At 40.1% G+C, this 18994-nt stretch overlaps 1 protein-coding gene across 1 annotated transcript; it reads left to right on the forward strand.

Annotated features, from left to right (window-relative positions):
* Window positions 1-446: 446 nt before the first annotated feature.
* rps28 (ribosomal protein S28) lies at window positions 447-2976 on the forward strand. The gene is made up of 4 exons (XM_080033511.1): window positions 447-515; window positions 817-864; window positions 1322-1444; window positions 2826-2976. The coding sequence occupies exons 1-3, from the start codon at window positions 477-479 to the stop codon at window positions 1442-1444; spliced, it is 210 nt and encodes a 69-aa protein (XP_079889637.1). The 5' UTR covers window positions 447-476; the 3' UTR covers window positions 2826-2976.
* The last annotated feature ends 16018 nt before the right edge of the window (window positions 2977-18994 follow it).

Raw genomic sequence — 18994 nt, forward strand, 5'->3', positions numbered from 1 at the left:
TCCTTGAAATTATTTGTAGTAGGCCTTATGAATTTCAATTTAACATTAAATAATAAACAATTTATTGCGTTTTAGCACATACATAGGGGTTAAAGAAACATAGCCTATATATTAAATTGAGTCTATTATGTCACATTATAAAGTAATGATTATGTTATTAGTTATTTTGGATTTAGCAAAAATAATCATCACACAATGACCGATGGTACGGCCCTGGTTTCCACCAGGTTTCCACCCCTGAAAGATGTGAATGGTATTGGCCGTTCACCGGAAACGGTAGCCTAACAGAAATGTAAAATTTTATTTAATTTGAAAATACAGAATTTGTAGTATTTATGATTATTTATTCTACATATGTTTTTTAAACTCATTTAATTTCAAAATGAAATTGTGATTTTTCAATTATTTGACTATTACAAATGCGATATATCTCTTCCGTGCACCACGTGACTTCCTTTCCGGTCTAACCTGACAACATGGACGCCAGCCGCGTGCAGCCGATCAAGCTCGCAAGAGTAAGAAAATGTCTTATATGACAAAAATAACCATATTTGTGCGGATATACCGCTACAGCAACAACTAATGTCTCATGCGGTCCAAAAACCTTGAAGCTAAATAGACTTTCATGTGCCGTTTAGCGTGGGGCACGTCGGCTCGTGCGCCCATCATGGAGGCCACTCCATGCTACAGTGTGGTAGCTAGTTTACTGTTAGCCTGTTGTAGACTCTTCTGGGCTCACTAGTAGACATCGGTGCATTTGGTGAATACTTTGAAACCTGTATTCCATCAATTTATCTTGTATTTTGTTATTTTCAGGTTACCAAAGTGCTCGGAAGAACTGGTTCCCAGGGACAATGTACACAGGTATGCTATTTTATACGGCAGAGGTAGTAGCCTTTTACGCTGTTAAAAAATGGGGATTCTCTTAAATCCCATCTAAGGTTCGAGCTCATGAAATGCCTCTAAAATGAAGTGGTAGACAACAGAATATCTGACCATAGATTAATGTCTTAACTTCGTAGACAAATAAGTTACATTTTACTGTGTCTCGTTATTCGTGTGTGTTTAACCTGGACCACCTCGTACCCAATGTCCCCTCAGGTACATAGTGTGACTGCAGGGTTCCAGCAACGCATATTAAAAGTATAAATTGTGTGAAATAAGATTGCTGTAACAACAAAGTAGTCTTATTGGTGGTTAAGTTTGGACATGAATACCTGAGTGACGAACTACAACCTTTTAATGATTTGATCCGTAGACGGCTTTAAGTTTTCACTTGTATTTTATTCTATTTATGTAATTTTCCATGCTCTTCTTGCAGGTCCGTGTTGAGTTCATGGACGACAGCAACCGCTCCATCATCAGGAACGTGAAGGGCCCAGTCAGAGAGGGAGATGTGCTGACACTTCTGGAGTCAGAAAGAGAAGCCAGGAGGCTGCGATAGGTGCGTTTCTGTGAATCCAATTCACTGATGGATGTTAAGGGAACAGTTGTCACCCGATCTGTCTGCATTAGAGAATCGGTAAAGTGAAGACATTGGTTTTGGCTAGGGTAATCGTGTTGGCACTAGTGTTGTCATTGATAATGAAAATAATCGGTTGCAGCGAGTGTCTCTGTCTACAAACTATGCAATGAAATTGCTTGCGGTGCTTCAAATACATTGAAGTACCAAGTAGTGTTTTCAATGAAACATGTCAAATTGTAGTATTAATTTTTTTTCTTGCAAGGCTGGTGTTATCATTTCTTTTTTCCTGTACACTTAAGTGGGGGTGGGCTAAACTTTAAAAATCATCTTTCAATACAGTTAAACTCTTCAACATCAGGCTGTTAGCTCAAACATCCCAGTGCCTTCTACACATGAACACTAAGCTGTGAACTATTTTGTAACGGGTTTCATATTTCTACGTGAGTGTTTATTTTAGGTGTGCAATGGATCGCAAAACAGAGGGTTGGATCATAACATGGGTTTTGAGTCACTATCATCATCTAAAAAAAATAACTGAAGTTGTCCATTCAACATTTAAGTAAATCCTAAAATATATATTTTAAAATTGTGCAAAATGCATTGTGAAGTCCCTTCTATCAACATGGACAGTTCAATAAAAATAGCCTGTGAAGACCGGACCCTGGTGCAACAAGGGCCATTTCTGGCCTCAAGTCAGTGTTAATACACAGCCTAGGCTGTTAAACTTCTTATTTTTTAGCACATTTCATTCGCTTTCTGCTGACGGAATCCTGGTTAGTTTATTTTCTTCCGCTAAGTAATATGCTTAAATTCAACAGGTTGTGTCGTTGTAGAACCCACCCCGTCAAATCCCCACTAGGGCGGCCGCTGGATTTAAACGCGTAATACGGTTTGCGTGGGGCCTGGGTGTCCACCGACGGTGGAGGGGAAAGGAGTTGTAAAGACAAGGGTGGGAAGTGGCAAACAATTCATGACCGCAACCCCAAAGTGTGCACTTACGGGGGGACACGGGTAATGGGGGGCCTGCCCCAGCCGAGAAGACGCATCAGCAAAGCCAATCTGGGGTTCACCAAACAGGGTGATCGGCACACAGCTCTCATCTTTATCCTATTTACTCCTGTGACAATAGGCGAAAGCAGCACAGAGCTGGCCAATTATACAACCGGGCAGAGAATAACTGTCGATTTAAAAAAAATATATTAAATATGATAGTTTATAATGTGCTGATAACCAGAACTAAGAACACACGGTTTCCCTGTCGTTTGCTAGTATCCTGTTGATACAAAGGGAGTTTCAGGGTAGGTCCGGTTGAGTCTTGTTCTGTTTGATCTGCTGACTGACTGGTTTCTTCTCCTCACAGTGCCCGCTGAAACAGTGAGGGGCCAATCCAACTCCATGGAGCAGAACCGCCATCAGTTCCACGTGGAGCAGAATCCCCATCAGTTTCATTTGGAATGGCCTACATCTCACCTGTTAAGATGTTTTGAAATAAATTTGGTTTATTAAGATGAGTGGGTGTCCTGTGTTTTACTGTATAGTAAATTAAGTTTTTACCTCAAACACTGCCTGACGTAATGGCTGTTAAAAATATTTAAAAAAACAGTACAATTCATTAAAATTTCCATTAATTCTTAAAACATCGTGACAAATAAGGACACTGCAATCATTTTCCCCACAAATACGATTTGATATATAATTTGTTTCCAGTCAAGGGAAAAATAAATTACCCTAGAAAATTATTGAACCACAATGGTGCGGCCCTGCATATTTTGGGAGCCTGCTTTACTCAGCAGTAACCTATCTGTAGGCCTATGTCAGTCCTCCTTAGCATGTAATTATCACTATTTAAATTTTATATATATATGTATATATACTCTTATTGTAGGATCCAAAAAATAATCTCACCGTTATTTTTTTACATTTACATCCTACAGTTGTGAGCAAATGATTAAAAAAAAATCAAAGCTATTTCAAAATGTATGAAGCAACATGCTTGTTATAGCTGTCCCTGTTTCAACTGGACTTTGATGCTAAAATTTCCTTTTATCTTAATTGTTTTTACCAATGGCTAATTTAACATTTTTAACGCTTGCCCAAGTTTTCTTTTTCCTTATGCCCATTCAGTTGGTAATCTGGTTGAACCATTGAGTGTTTTGCTCTCAATGTACAAAACATGACTACATCTTTTTTTTCAAAAGGAATTTCTAAAATGAAATGCACTGTGGATTTATTAATAAGTGATACTAAATCTTTTAAATTTCATACTCATACTTCATACTAGGCAAATCTGCACAAGCGAATCGCTACAGCAGTATATTTTGATTAAATATTGTAAAATCCAGTCTGTTATAACAGAAACATTTGAAGTTACTACAAAATAGGTGTTATCCGAGGAAATTATATTTCCGTTTCCAACTGTCAATTTTTTTCATAAACAAATTTGTAGTTCAGTTTTACCACAGGTAGGCCTACCTCAGCGCTGTAACTTATCTGCCCACTGCAAGCAGAGTCCATTTATTTTCAACTGACCAAATGTCACAAGGACAGGTCAAATGTAGGCACCGCGGAAGCTTTTCTGCTGCAGTGTTAAAATATGTCCCATTCTTGCTGATTTATTTTTCTGAAAATGCAGTTGACAGTTATGTCCAGCAGAGTGCAGCATCACTCTTGGTTGATTTTAGAGTTTGAATGAATTCCAGTCACAGGCTTGTGTCACCCAAGCGTTGTCTTATCATGAAGTGATAGTGAGTTATTTTCAGAGAAGCTTTTTGTGTAGCCAACCACTTAAGGAATCGGGTCATCTTGCTGATCAGAAATAGTAATTTTATTAACATATATGTATGACTGTTTATGGCACACACAGTATAGGTCTTGCTTAATAACATGCCATAACCCAGACAGCTGTGTGATTGTGTCTCCATGTAGGCCAGTCAAAACATCAATAAACATCAGCGTTTCACTGTGGGGCTTTTGGATTATTCTATGAAGTTTTTCTATCACACATGTGGATGATGAAAGTAGCCTACAACAAATAAAAAGGAAAAATTACAACTATGCCAATATGGGCTGCCCACTTAACTTCAGACACTTTTCTACCCTTGTTCACAGTGTGAGAGCCGCCTGTCTGAAACCACTTGTCCGTTGGCCTTGTGAATTCATGGCTTTGGCATCAAAGGCACAGACTGAGTCCATGCGGTTGCTTTAAAAACAAGATCCATTCTTCATCTGATTATACTCTTGTGTTGATCACAACCTATCTGTATCAAAGCCGGTTGTATAAGACTCACATGGTGCGGCATGTTTTTCTTTTGCCAGCTAGATTTTCACTTGTTTTTGAATGATTTCTTCCTATCATATTTCATGCAGTTTTCATTTCTTCTGTCTTTTAAATCTACTTATGGTTGACAGCACAGTGTGTGAAGCCAATTCCCTCATTGCTGCTAATATTCCTGGCTTAAATTCAGTTTTACCCCCTCCCCCCCCCCTTTTATGCCATAGGATACGTGTGACCTAAATACCTGAAATGTTATGTAATAGAATAAACATAAGGGGGGGGGGTAATGTGGAATATTTAGAGATCAATTTCTTCATATCTGTGTATTAAATACAAAATATTTAACGGTGCTGTTTTCAGCATGAAGGTTATTTCTCGACGTCATTGTAAATTAGGGTCACCCCTCAATTGGTCTCTTGAGGATAAATAAAAGTTAAATTAAAAATAAATTAAATATTTATTTATCTATTTTCAGCTTGAGCTTCATGAATGAAGCCAGAGATTGTTTGTACAGGAAAGCGGGTCAGTGGTGTGGTGAGGTGAGGTATTTGACTGCTGTACTGTATACTATAGGTTGAATGGCCTTATGTTCCATATAAGGCATTTGACCTACTTTACATAGAGCTACCAATGGATCTGCTAGTTCAGAACAATAAAAATGTATCCATTTTAGTTGTAAAATCTGTTCTATTTATGATGTACAGTGCTGCTTGAAAGTATGTGAACCCCTTGAGCCTATTGGAATGTTATTTATTTTAACCATTATTAATTCATTTTTATCAATACCAGTATTTTCATATGAAATACCAGATGTTTGTTTATCAATTCAACATTTTTCTTTTACGGAAATCAATAGTTTGTGAACCCTGAGCTGCATTGCTTAAATATAGCAGGTAAACACAATCAGGTGGGCCAAATTGAGTGAAGAAATGGACCAATGTAATGACGGATCTTTAAGGAAGAAATTGGGCAGCACTAGGTAACAGATTAAACCAGGTCAGTTTCGGCCCACCTAAGTGAACCAATACAGGTCAGACATGGCAAGAGGAAAGAAAATCTAAGAGGATCTACGGAATACAGTTTTGATGTTGCACATTTGTCTGGGGACAGCTATAAGTTATTTAAAAAAAGTTTGAGCTCCGTCGGTCCACCGTGAGGCAAATCATCTACAAATGGAGAGCTTTAAGAGTGACTGAACATCTGCCTAGAAGTGGACTTCCTTCAAAAATATCCACAAGTGCCACACGAAAAGTGATTTCTCAGTTAAAAGCCAACCCAAACATTGTATCTAGTGATTTGCTATCTGTATGATTGTACTTGCTTGTACGTATTTTGTTGAAGCACTTTGTAAACCATTGCTTTTAAAGGTGCTATATAAATAAAGATATTAAAAATATATATATATATAAATATATATATATATTATTATTATTATTTACAGTATTTATTTACCAAATTAAGCCCAAAACCTAATCATACACGATTACTTTGAAGTGTTTTACAATAGTGGAAAAAAAGAGGTGTAAAGAATGACTTTATCATATAAATGCTTCTGTGTATCAGTGCCCGAACACTGGTGTATCTATTTTCTTCTCACAGTGCAGATTATTAACCATAACATATACAGGTATGTGTACCGCTGCGTACAGTATTGCAGTCAGCTTCAAATAATTACTGTGGCTTTTACCAGAAGAGTATCATCAACAAGTCATGTGCAACCCAAGTGGGAAACTGACACTTAGCCTCAAATAAATTATTCCCAGCTATGCATTAAGTTCAAGTAGGGCATGCTGGCTCTCGACAGGCAAAATCAGAGAGACCGAAGAGGCAGTTGTTGACATGATGCATCCTGAGGCGGGTCCACGGATCCCTACAGCCTGGAAGTGACTGAGGCCACAAACATTTTCCCTACACCTTAACCTGATTCAATCTTTGGCTAGACTTTGACCTAGAAGACAGAGAGTAGTATAGAAAGAAAAAGGGAAAAATTTAAATTGGGTTTGAGAGAAAGAGTGAGAGATTTCTAAGTTGTGCTACTCAGCTGGTTTCACAGTCAACAACATCTCTGTGCTTGAAAACAACTTTTGTGTCACCCTACCCTACCCTAGCCTACCCACCCACCCGTCATCATCATTCCACAACCTCTCCAACTCTACGCCTCACCCACACGTATCCACTTACGGGTGTGTTCAACCATCGCCTCTTCTGTCTCTCTCTGTCTCTGTCGCTCTCTCTCTCTCTCTCTCTCTCTCTCTCTCTCTCTCTCTCTCTCTCTCTCTCTCTCTCTCAAGCAGAAAAACGTGACAGGTGGGAAACACATATATCCCAAGGCAACTTCCTGTTTGTCTGCATGGCACCAAGGTCTAACTTGGCCAGAAGAAAAAATAACAAGCAGTGGACTTGTCTGTCTGTCTGCCTGTGCCTGTGTATCTGGAGGGGGAAACATTATGCCAGACAAACACACAGAAACACGTGGGACCTTGAGGTGCAGAAGTGGAGCAGTCGCTATTACAACACTGTTGGCACGAAAATTATGTTTACTTCTTTCCAGGATTAGACAGCAGTGCATAAAGTTAGCCGTGTCCTAGTTTTAAAAATTGCATTGTATAACATTGAAAAAAGAGTGCAACCATGCAGCTCCTGAGTTCATTCAATATTTTAGAATTTCAATGATTTTACCTGAAAAACAGCTTAACACATTTAAATCGCTCTTATACTTTTAAAGACTGGAAAATAAATAAAAGTTGGAATGTGTTCTGTCTAGGGGCATGCCTTTCTTTAACTTGATAGTGGCCATTGGACTTACATATACCAGGAGGCCAGAAAAATGAAACATTTGCAGTCGCAAAAGAACTGTAGTTTGAGTGATTTATTATAAGTATATTACTGGATGTTTAATACTGGTACACTTTCATCTACATGGTATACACAAAATGTATCATGTTTCGAACATGATTTCTCCTTAAAGTGACTGGTAACTGTAGCTGTCAAATAAATGTAATAGCGAAATAACGATACAATATTTATCTTTGAAGTGTTGCAGGGTAGAAGTACAAAGTTGCATGAAATAGAAGTACTCAAGTAAAGGACAGATACATCAAAACTGTCATTACAAATAAGTACAGTAATTGAGTAGATGCATTCACTTTGCCACTGCTGTAACAAATATTAGAATGTGTCATGTTTGGTTTTTATTCTAAGACAAATGTACTGCGCAGTGACACAAGTGTAATCTGGAGATCGTGTCGGTGCGAGGAGGCTTGCTGGAACTTGGCAGGAGGCTTCTCCCATGAAGGGGTACAGGATGTGCAGCACAGAGGTGGGGGCCTCTGATTTACACACTCTGAACACGGCTATGAACCGTGTCACAGCCCTAGCATTTAGCAATGGGGCCCACAGGACGCAGAGGGGATGCTCTGAAAAGACAATCACCCCAGAGGTTACTAGAAGATATTCCCTGCCTCTTGCGCTTTCTCTCTCTCTCTCTCCATCCGCCATCCTTCTCTTTCTAACAGTCTCCTTGTCCCAGGCCCCTCCAACTCTTTTCCCCTCTCGGTACCCCTCAAATCCCAACGCGCATTGAACTTTAGTACACTGCCTCTCAGCAGATTATCCTTGTTTCCTGCCATTAAATTGCATAAAGTGAGGTCTAATTTGGGTCACAGAGGGCAGGCCAGGTTGTCACGGCTCCCAGCAATGAGGGGAGGCTTTGGAAAAAGAAAGAAAGAAGGCTCAAATGAAAGATTAGAGATTTAAAAACACCTCTCACTCAGAACATGCTAATTATGTTTGTTATGATTACCTGTTTGAGACACTCACAAACAGTAGTACTCACTGGTGTCATGAAGTAACAGCATATCAGCTCAGTCGGTAACACCACTAACTTTGGTAGGGGACACATGGGTTCAGTTCCCGGTCAGGGCCAGAAAAGACCAGTGAGGTTCCTTTGGTGATACTCTTAATGCTAACTGCCTACCTCCAGTTGTCAGTAACTTTGGATAAAAGCATCTGCTAAACGACATCGAGGATTCTCAAATAACTTAAAAGCTTAAAAAAAATACCTCAGGTTGTATACTTAAACAGTTGCCCTTGTGTGTATGTGTGAGCAAGAGCTTCTACAGAAACAAAAGTTAGACCAGGAAGAGTAAAATTAAGAGACTAGCTTGAAGGATGGTAAGACAAAGCCAAATGCAGCCTAGAAATCTACTTCTTATGTGAGCAAAAGAGCAAAAGGGGACGGCAACATTGTGCGAAGGTCAGAAAAACAAGCCATCCATTTATTTTTTGAACGCTCCATCCCCTGCAATGCATGTGACTCGTGAGATGTGTTTTTTCCGACAATTCCCTCGCACAACAATGTCACAGTACAAACAGCAGGTGCCCGGACAGACAAAAAAAACGTGATGGGCAGAAAACAGGGTCAGGTTGTTGATCATAATGAGGCCTGCTGAGGAGGCACGGTTACAGAAAGCAAACACTGTAAAAACAAACCTTTGTGGAACTGAACACTGGCACATTGCACTGGCTGCAATTATTATTATGACACAGGTTTGTTTGTGAGACGGACAGGTAGGATGTGATCAGGCTTGTTTTATGACTATGATGCATAATACCTTTAAGGTAACTTAAGGTTCAACTCTGCCTGAGAGATATATCACTCACCTGCTTGCAGTTTATGCCTGTTTACCCTTGTGTTAAGTAGAAAAAGCCTCTTTGCAGGATGAATAGTTTCCTCTTCAATATAGGCCTAACCTAAAGGAATAGTTTCACATTTTAGGTAAATTAACCTATTGACTTTTTGCTGTGAGTGAGTTGGGAAGGTTTTTTTTCTCATAAATATACATGTTAAATCACTTTATATCCATACAGCAATCACTTAAACCAGGGGTGTCCAAACTACGGCCCCCCGCTTTTTATTGGCCCGCGGCCGATTTTAAAGATAGGGGAAGGTGGGGTGATTTGTGCAACTTTTTACTCAAAGTGATTTTAAAGTGAGGCCTTGACAGTTATGTCTCCAACTCAAATATGTACATATATTTCAGGATGTTGTGCATCCCTGGCAATAAAAACTTTGGATCTGGAATAAACTGTTTAAGAAATATAGCTTTCGGAAAAAAAGTTGTCTTGTCGCACAAATCACCCCACGTAGTGGGGTGATTTGTGCGTCATTGTGTCACAATGACAAAGTCACCATCATCATCTTTCTGGCCATCTGAACTCTCATCAGTGGTGTCGTTAAGTGGAATTGAGATGTCACTCTCTCCTGAGCTACTGTAGACTATCACTTTCTTTTGGTGACCAGCGTATACAGCCATGCCACTGGCACAACTCTCAGAAATGTACTTTGCACTAGTTGCTCCGTGCTTGTGGAACCAACTGCCACCTGACAAATGTGATTCCCCCTACATTTCTGCCTTTAAATCAAGGCTCAAAACCCATATGTACACCCTGGTGTTTCCTCCCCATTAACCTCTGCACTACTTACTTACCTCTGCACTACTATCTGTGTTTATGTGGATGTATGGGCTTTACGTCTTTTATTTTGGTTATTGTTATTTTACCTTCATTGTTTACCTACTGAATGCACTATGTACAGCACTTTGGACAGTGCAAACTGTCATAAATGTGCTTTTATAAATACATTTTACTTACTTACTTACTTATAACTCACCCAGGCCCTTGCGCACAAATCACCCCATCCCCAGAATTTTGGATAATAGGCATGATGCAGCAATTTAGGGTTGACATTGTGCTAACTATATAGACTCAAAGTGTAGCATACCAAAGCACTAAAACATGTGTCAAATGTTTTCAAACGTGTCTATAATTGTTCAGACACAATAATCAAAAAACCTTGATCATGGAAATTTTACTTTGAAAGGCAAAACACAGTTTTTTGAGCTTAAATGTGCTTATATCTTATTCCTTGTGTCTCCCTTCTTTACAGGATGAGTCAAATGGATGGCTCTTCTTAAATATGTGGTCACATTTCCAATTTCTTCCACGGTTTTCTAGAAACAAGGGGTTTTGCAACTTCCAAAATGCACAAATCACCCCACCTTCCCCTATAATGTAATATGGCCCTTTGAAATTTTTATTTTTTTTATTTTTATTATTTTTATTTTTTTTGCATTTCTTAGTTAACCCACTAGTGCAGGCTTGTCAACTGATTGATTGGCCCATGGCACATTTTAAAAATATAATGTAATATGGCCCTTTTAATTTTTAAATAATTTAAATGCACTCATTATATTACAGAGAAATATGTCCCATAAAAGAAAAAGAGCACCAAGCCCATCCCAGAGGACTCTGCATAATATTTTATTTTAAATTTATATTATTATGGAAAATCCATGTGTCCTTCTCCAATAGCTTCTAATTCATCTAGCACAGTGTCTCCATTTTTTTCATACAAAATTCTTCAGCTTTAGCCTCTTAATTTCCCTCTCTAGTAGGCCTTTCACACCGCCGCAAAATCGGCGCTAGTTCTGGGCTTGTTCGGAGTTAGAGCCAGTGTTTTGGTTTCACACCGCCAGAGAGCCTGCTCCGGGCCGTAAAAACCGGGGGAACTCATACCCCAGGATTGAGCTGGGCTTGATAAGAACTGCTTGCGCCAGCGGCTGGGGGAGGGATTATCTTGACCAACCAGAGCAACTCAAACCTCATGCCCGCCATATTTAAAAACACCGCTACTACGAGACGTAAACATAACATAATTACCGAACGTAGCGATCAAATTGACCGGCGAGAATACGCTGTATGGGTCCTGTTTGCTTAAGAAAGCAAAGCGAGAGCCAACACGTGTAAAAATAAGACGTATTCGCCGCTGTTGTTGTGCTTAAAGCTAGCGGTAGCTTTAGCGTTAGCCACAAGAGCAGCGGCGTCGGGTGACGTACACACACGTTTACAGTGACGTCATGACGTTGCTCTCTTGCCGGCTCCATGGCTGTCTCCGGTCGATGTGAAACCAACCGGTTCATAACTGGGATAAGGCTGTAACCAGTTTTGAACTGACCCCAACACCAGCCTGGAACTGACTCTTGGTTCATTTTGGTGTGAAAGGCCTAAAAGTGCACCAGATTCATAGCCTGGCATTCCCAGACCTGCCACTAGGCGCTGTCAAATTAAATTTGCTGCGCGTGTTGGTCTGGACACGCTCCGTTGAAGCTTTATCAAGAAAGCCAGAAATCTGGCTGGTGGTTTCAATTGGTTCTATCTAATATGGGCGCTACAGCCCTTTATATGGTGCTCTGGGGAGGACGTAACCGGATGATGACAGTGACGTGCATGCGACGTCGAAGCCGTGATAGTAAACATCAAATATGGCTGCGGATATGTTGTGTGAGTTTGAGACTGCTTTGGCCTCGACCCTTAACGATTTGGAAGACGGCACTCAAATCTTTCATTAGCAAGTAAGTGGAATGTTCTATTTTGCCGACCGACAACGGCAAACGTTTAATTTAACAGTTTAACAGCTGTTCGCTAAACGAAAGGGGCTTACGTCGCCTTGTGCATCGCTCTGATTGGTTGTAGTGCTATCCAACTGCGTGCAGTGGCATTTGAAATGCACGAGTAGGAGCCGCCCCTTGAGTTGGAAATTACTAATGATCGTGGCCAGACCCTCTATCGTTCAAGATATCAGGGTCTGGATTTCCAGGCTACCAGATTCATGCATTTCACTTTAAAAACTTAAAAAAATCTTCCGGGGGGGCATACCCCCGGATCCCCCTTGGAGGGGCGGGATCTCGGCTGGCTACTATTTTCACCCAGCTGGACATTGGACGCAAAAGCAGAAAACACTGGGTGTATCTGGCATTTAACAAGAGGGGGAATGTATCTGTTTAATGTGCAAGTAAAGTGTTGCCGTGAAGAAGGATTACAATTTACGAAAACACTATGAAACTAAACATCAGAGCAGCTACATGTCCTGATAAATGTGTTATTTTTGCAAAGTGGCCCGGCCCTTCGTAGATTTTTCTGTGTGTGGCCCTCAGTGAAAAAAGTTTGGACACCCCTGACTTAAACAGTATACACAGTTAATAACACATGTCTCCCAGTCTTTCAGCTTTGAAGTAATTGCCAGATAAAATTTAGAGTATCCCGCTCATTTTATCCAATGAAGAGACAGAGTGATATAAAGAGGCGGGTCTATGTGCCTGTGAATGATGACTCACTGCTCCCCATCGTGGCACTTTTTGACAAAAACAGATGCACGTTCATCTGTTGGTAACGTAGGGACGAGGGAGGGGACTGCTAACTGCAGTCACTGACAGGAAGTTATATAAAATGACCAAATCACTTACTTCTCCTTTAATGCCACTCTCATATCAGTCTTGTAAATATAAGGCTACAGCCAGTTAGCTTGACCTGGCAAAAAGATTAAAATTATGGGAAATTTGGCTATCGTGTCGTTTTTACACCTCGGTTTTTGTACCAAATAAACAAGAGATAATGAGTTGTGAAGTTGCATCCAACTCTATGCAAGAATGTTAAAAAGTGTGTTTCCCATTGACATATCATAGTAAAAGTCCTACAACAGAAATGTGTCACAGTTTGTAGTCAAAACAGTCACTTCAAGACTTCAAATGAAATGTTGCATAATTGTTACTGTGCACATATCAAAACATATTAGTTAAGTTATCTGGGTTAAAGGATGTGTTGATATTTTGTCTGTTCTGTTACTGTACTGAGTCTATGCAAATTATTTCTCAGCTAAAGCAAGGGACTGATCACGTCAATATGAATCATTAATCATGAAGGACAGATACACTTTGACTGAAATGTTACAGCCATGCACAATCAAAATACAGCAGTAAAGCCCTGAGCTGTTGACACCCCTGAAGAGAGAGCATGCCGGATACACGGCTGGGTAAATATTTAACAGGAACAAACTTTAATGGAAGTGCTCAAATTCAAATCCAGGTATTCGGGGCAAAAATATTTACCGAGTGCTTCCATGGCAGGTTACTCTAACCCTCCGTCGGAGAAAGTTTGCTTTGACTTGTTATTAAGGCCAGTGTGTAAATATCCACTCAGTCAGTCAGTGGGATAACTGGCAGAAAACAGTTTTTGCTCAGTAATTATGTTGCCAAAAAACAGGTCTCTAATTTTGCATTTTCATTCCCAAGAAAAAAATAAAATAACACAAAATACCACCATGGGTCATTTCAGCTGTGCGGAAAATGTTAAATGCACATGCTTAGAGTTTCCATCACAAGACTGCTTCTGGTAATTCTATTGAAGGACTGCTGTGGAATCTCACATATTAAGGTTTATTGGCCTGCTGTACCTCCAAAACTCCATACAACCTGTTGCCAACATTACTTGTGGAAAGACAGAAATGTACAAAGCTGAAAGCACTTCGTGATGCCACTCAATTTGAATTAGGATCCAGGATATGAGTTTTATCTGGACAGGCATGAGAGACTGAAATGAAAACAGATGGTCAGAGAACATGAACTCAATGTGACACCTGATCACTCATGAAGGGCAAATGTAGCTTTTCCATTAAATGTCTTGGTTGAACTATAAACTGCCTGTCAAACTCTTTCCACCTGTGTAGTTCTAGACTCATGCAATACAATCCAAACCATGACAACCAGACACAATAAAGACCCTCCACTAAGGAGACAATACAAGGATAGATTAATGATTTGGGTGACACAATTATTCTATGTCTTCCAGAGAGCTAAATAAGGAGATCGATACCACTCTCAAGTTTCTAGCCTATGGCAAATTAGAAGCTACTCTAAGGTTAGCTTAGCACAAATACTGAAAACATGGGCAAAACAGCTACCTTTGATAAACAATAGAACAGCACCTTTAATTCTTACTTATTAGCTTTGGTACATCATATTGGTTTATTCCATATAAAAGCCGAAGTGCAAAACCACAGCTTGTCGTTTTGACACCTCGGTTTTCCTACAGAACGAGAAAGCTAGCAGTTGCCTCCTTTTCTTGTCTGCTTGTAAGCTAACCTAACTGGCATTAGCACCATATTAACATATTAACTATTAACCTATAATATAATATATCCTAACTCTCAGCAATAAAGCAAATGAGCACATTTGCAAAAATGTGGAGGAATTGCTTCAAATAACTGAAGCATAGAATCAATAAAGGCAGAACTAAGAACAGTTTTTGAAACACAAAAGCCTTGTGACACTAGAGAAAATAAATGGGAGACATCAATATGTCATTTCTGCAGATATGTCAGAGCTAAAGAGTGCACAGCTGCTGCGGTACAGCTCCAGGTCAGGTCAGAACCCCTGCTGCTCTGAAAGAACACTCTGTAATTCAAGCCTTCTTCCTTTTTTCCTCCCTCCAAACCGCCAGCTGCTCAGCACTTGACATATTTCTTCAGAACAGATACCCATTCACAGCTACTGCATCCTACCTGCATCCACCTCCATTCCTGTTGATTAAAAATTGCTATATGGTGAATGTCAGTTTGTGTGATGGAATGTTTCACAGAGGAGGCCAATTAGTTCATGGGAATCCGGCTTCGAAAACTGGGGTGCACTCCACCGAGGGACTGCTTTTATGGGACAAAGATGGGGGGGGGGGGCATCCTCTGAAACTCTGGGGAGACTTAACAGCCACTGTGGATCCCGTCTGAGGCTTTGGGTCCATGAAATGTTTAAAGATGGGTTCTGGAGAGCTCGTTTAGCTCCCACAGCTGCCCTCTTTGAACAATATCCCCGGACAATGTTAAAATGTGTTTGAGTTATTTACAGCAAGTGAATTTGGCGTGGAATGCATGGTGACTTGTTTTGGTCTCAAGAGGGATTTTATTTTCTTAGCACGCAGTATTGTACAGCAGGGTTCCACATTATGCACATCATCACATGCTTTTCTTGTCATTATGGCACAATAGATTCAGTATTTTAGTGTTTTAGTACATTTTAAAAGGAATATTTTGGACATTTTGAGAAACCGCCAATTCACTTCAATTGAGAGTTAGATGAGGCGATCAATACCACTCTCACGTCTGTGTTTGAAACATGAAGCCACAGCCAGGAAACGGTTCGCTTAGCTCAGCATTATGACTGATTAATTGGAAACAGCAACCCTTGCTCTTCTCTCCAAAGGTAGAGCTCCAAGCAACTCTGGGGATCTCTAATTATAGCAGAAGATCACTAATTAACACATTCTATCACTCTGTGCCCATGGCAGTTTTACAAGAGTTTGTCTCCACCACAAAGTTGCAGTCAACACTTGCTTGGCTCACTGCATAGTTGGAAAAAAATCTACTGGCACCTCTTAAGTTGCCAAATTAATACATTATATTCTTGTTTGTCAAATCTGTACAAAAAACTAACTGTAAAACTGGCTAGCTGTTTTACCTCGGTTATTTGTCTTTATGTTAAGCTATCCTCTGGCTGCAGTTGCATATTTACAGTGGTAGCTGTTGCAAGAAAGCTAATATTTTCCCAAATGTGGTACTATTACTTGTAACATCAGATCTAGTTCAGATCTAGACTGTTTTGTCATCAGCTGCCATGGGATCTTGCATGAGAAACTGACTCAGCAGGCCAAGTTAAAAAACAATTACAGTTAAAGCTATAGTGCATAATTTCTGTCCCCAATGAGGAATTCTGTGTAATTATAACAACACTGTCGCATCACCTTCGGCGCATGGATTTTATTCCTTCTGCTTAAAGTCCAGGTATTTTCTTAGGAGTATTGGAAACATTTTGTGGGTGCTTCTTGAGCTCGCCAGTGTCAGGGGGTGACACCAGTTTGTATACGATGCCATACTGAGAAATACAGACAGTTTTGTGAACCTGATAAGCTTAATCAACTTTGTTTCAACTAATTTGGCAATGACTTGAATGTAACAAACATTCATATGAAAAAGTTACGCACTGCAGCTTTAAGTTGTGTAACTGTTGACTTCCTTTCTGGAAGTAAAGAAAGATCTTCTCAAATTCTCTGTTGCCCACCTGCCCTTCGGCTGAATGTCCTTATAGTTCACTCACTCAAAAGAATGTTCTCTTTCCCAGATGTAGGCTAATACTGCTGCATTTGGCACAGGGATCAAGTATAAAAGGCCGTCTGTTTGCAATTGTAAATCGGCATTATGTGTTGGCTCAATGTACAGAGGCAGATCGCTAACCCCAAACTACTGTAAATCAGTTTAGACTTCGAGCACCATAAAGAAATAACGGCATACACAGCTGCTGATGTCCACCACAGTCTTTACATGTCTTTTTCCCTTTTTTCCCCCAAACTGGGGTGTGTGTGTGTGTGTGTGTGTGTGTGTATGCACATTCTGTACTTTTCTGCTTCCTGCCAGCTGGGACTCTCTCATTTAATACTTCTAGAAGTCAAAGAACCACATAACATGTATTGGGAAGGGAGAATGTATATAGGGCTCATCTATCAGCTGGAGCTTGCTTCTGGCGACCAGTCTGAGGCTTAAAAGTATCTCATGGCAAACAAATACCAACGCAGTCAAGCAGAAGCAATAACAAAAACACATATTTTTGGACTGTCTAACACGTGTATGTGCATGTGTAAGCTGAGCACAAGATTAATGGTATGCAAAAGGAGACGACAGTCTGTGTATGTGTGTGCATCTAACCATGCAAGAAAGATACACGCCTGAATGAAGTACAATGTATGATGTATATCGGTGTGGTCAGCTGCACAAACAGGGCACTGCAACACATTTTTCCTCTCTTACATAACTTAGGTCACTAAGCTTTTGACCCCGAAGAGAAAAAACTGCAACATGCATCTAACATTAAGAGGTCAAGTGTCAGGATGTTACAAAAGCAGAGCACAGGGAGATATATCTTTTTTTGCATTATCAATGTATGCATCATAAAAAAGGCAGAAGTCAAAGACTTGTGTGGGAACTGAAGGAAGGAGTCTCTTGATACATGTGCTGATGCATTAACAAGGACCATCCGTATCCAAGGATAGCCTACCCGAGTCGAAGACAGGAAATCTCTCATGTCCTCGCGGCCTGCTTCGCCCTGCCTGGGCTTGTTTGGCACTGAACCCAAACCAGAACATCTCTCAGGAGCTGCTGTAGGCTATAAGAAAAAGCTGCCGTTTTTAATTTGCTCGGTTGCCATGTTAGATTCAGTTCTTGGGGGCAACAGAGCTAAAACAGTCACAGAAGGGGCCCCACAGGATGAATGGGTAGGGTTCAAGGCTGAACAAATACAAAAGAATATGCTCTATCTTTGCACCACCGGGAGGCAGTAGTGTGTTTTACCTGGCTGTCAAAGCAGTAGAATGGGAATGGTTAACCTGGTTAAACACAAACCTTTTTCCTACAAAGTCTGTGTGGTGTGTATGAATCATGATATGTGTGTTTGTCAGCTGTTTTGTCTGCCATAACAGATTTGATTTGTTTGATTGTTATTAAAGGTGGTCATCAATCATTCTGGAGTACGTTTGATGTCAAGATTACTTTTGTCAAAATCAGTAAATATCTCCTCACGATCAACTACCTGTTAAAAAAAAATTGTTTTGGTATGAATACACAATCTTCCTGTAAACGTGTATGTAAACAAAAGGGCTTACTGTAGCTACCAACATACCTGTTTATTTTTTTCAGCTCAGACACGAAATACAGACAGGTAGCAGATTGTGAGGAGATATTCACTGATTTGACACAAAGTAATTTTGACAGCAAGCATTCTCTAGAATCACGGACGCCACCTTTAAGTCCCCAATGTTCAAACTTCTCTTTAAAATGGTGTGTTTGAATCACAATTTAAGTTTGTTTTTAAATGATGGCTGCATTCCATTTAGTTCATCATCAGGTTCTCCTTAAAGCCACCATACTGCACAGTTGTTACTCCCTACCAAGACACAAATGGCACATCAGATAGATGGTTTGACCGTTCCTTCACCGGCGATGATTATGACGCCTAGAAAGCAGCAGCATCCATTTAGCTCCCCTGGATTTACTTCTCCATTTAATCCTTGACGGACTTTTTTCACTCAATTACAAGACGGTCATGAGCCTCCAGACACCAACCGTAAACCCTGGTGATCGGTCATCTAATGTCACGGCTTGTATGCTGCTCATGAATATCTCATGATATCAGAAATGAGGAACAGGGATAAGGGAAGGTGAAATGTGTTGACTCCAGAGACAAAGAGAGGAGAGGAGAGCAGGTGACACAATCCGATGATGAGTTGCTTAGATCTTATATGGTTGAAAAATTATTTTAGTGAAAAGGAATATGCTAGATTAAAATGTATGGGTTTATTCCCTCATCATTTCCTTTTTC

This window comes from Ammodytes marinus (genome assembly GCF_949987685.1).
Source record: "Ammodytes marinus genome assembly, chromosome: 9".
NCBI lineage: Eukaryota > Metazoa > Chordata > Actinopteri > Uranoscopiformes > Ammodytidae > Ammodytes > Ammodytes marinus.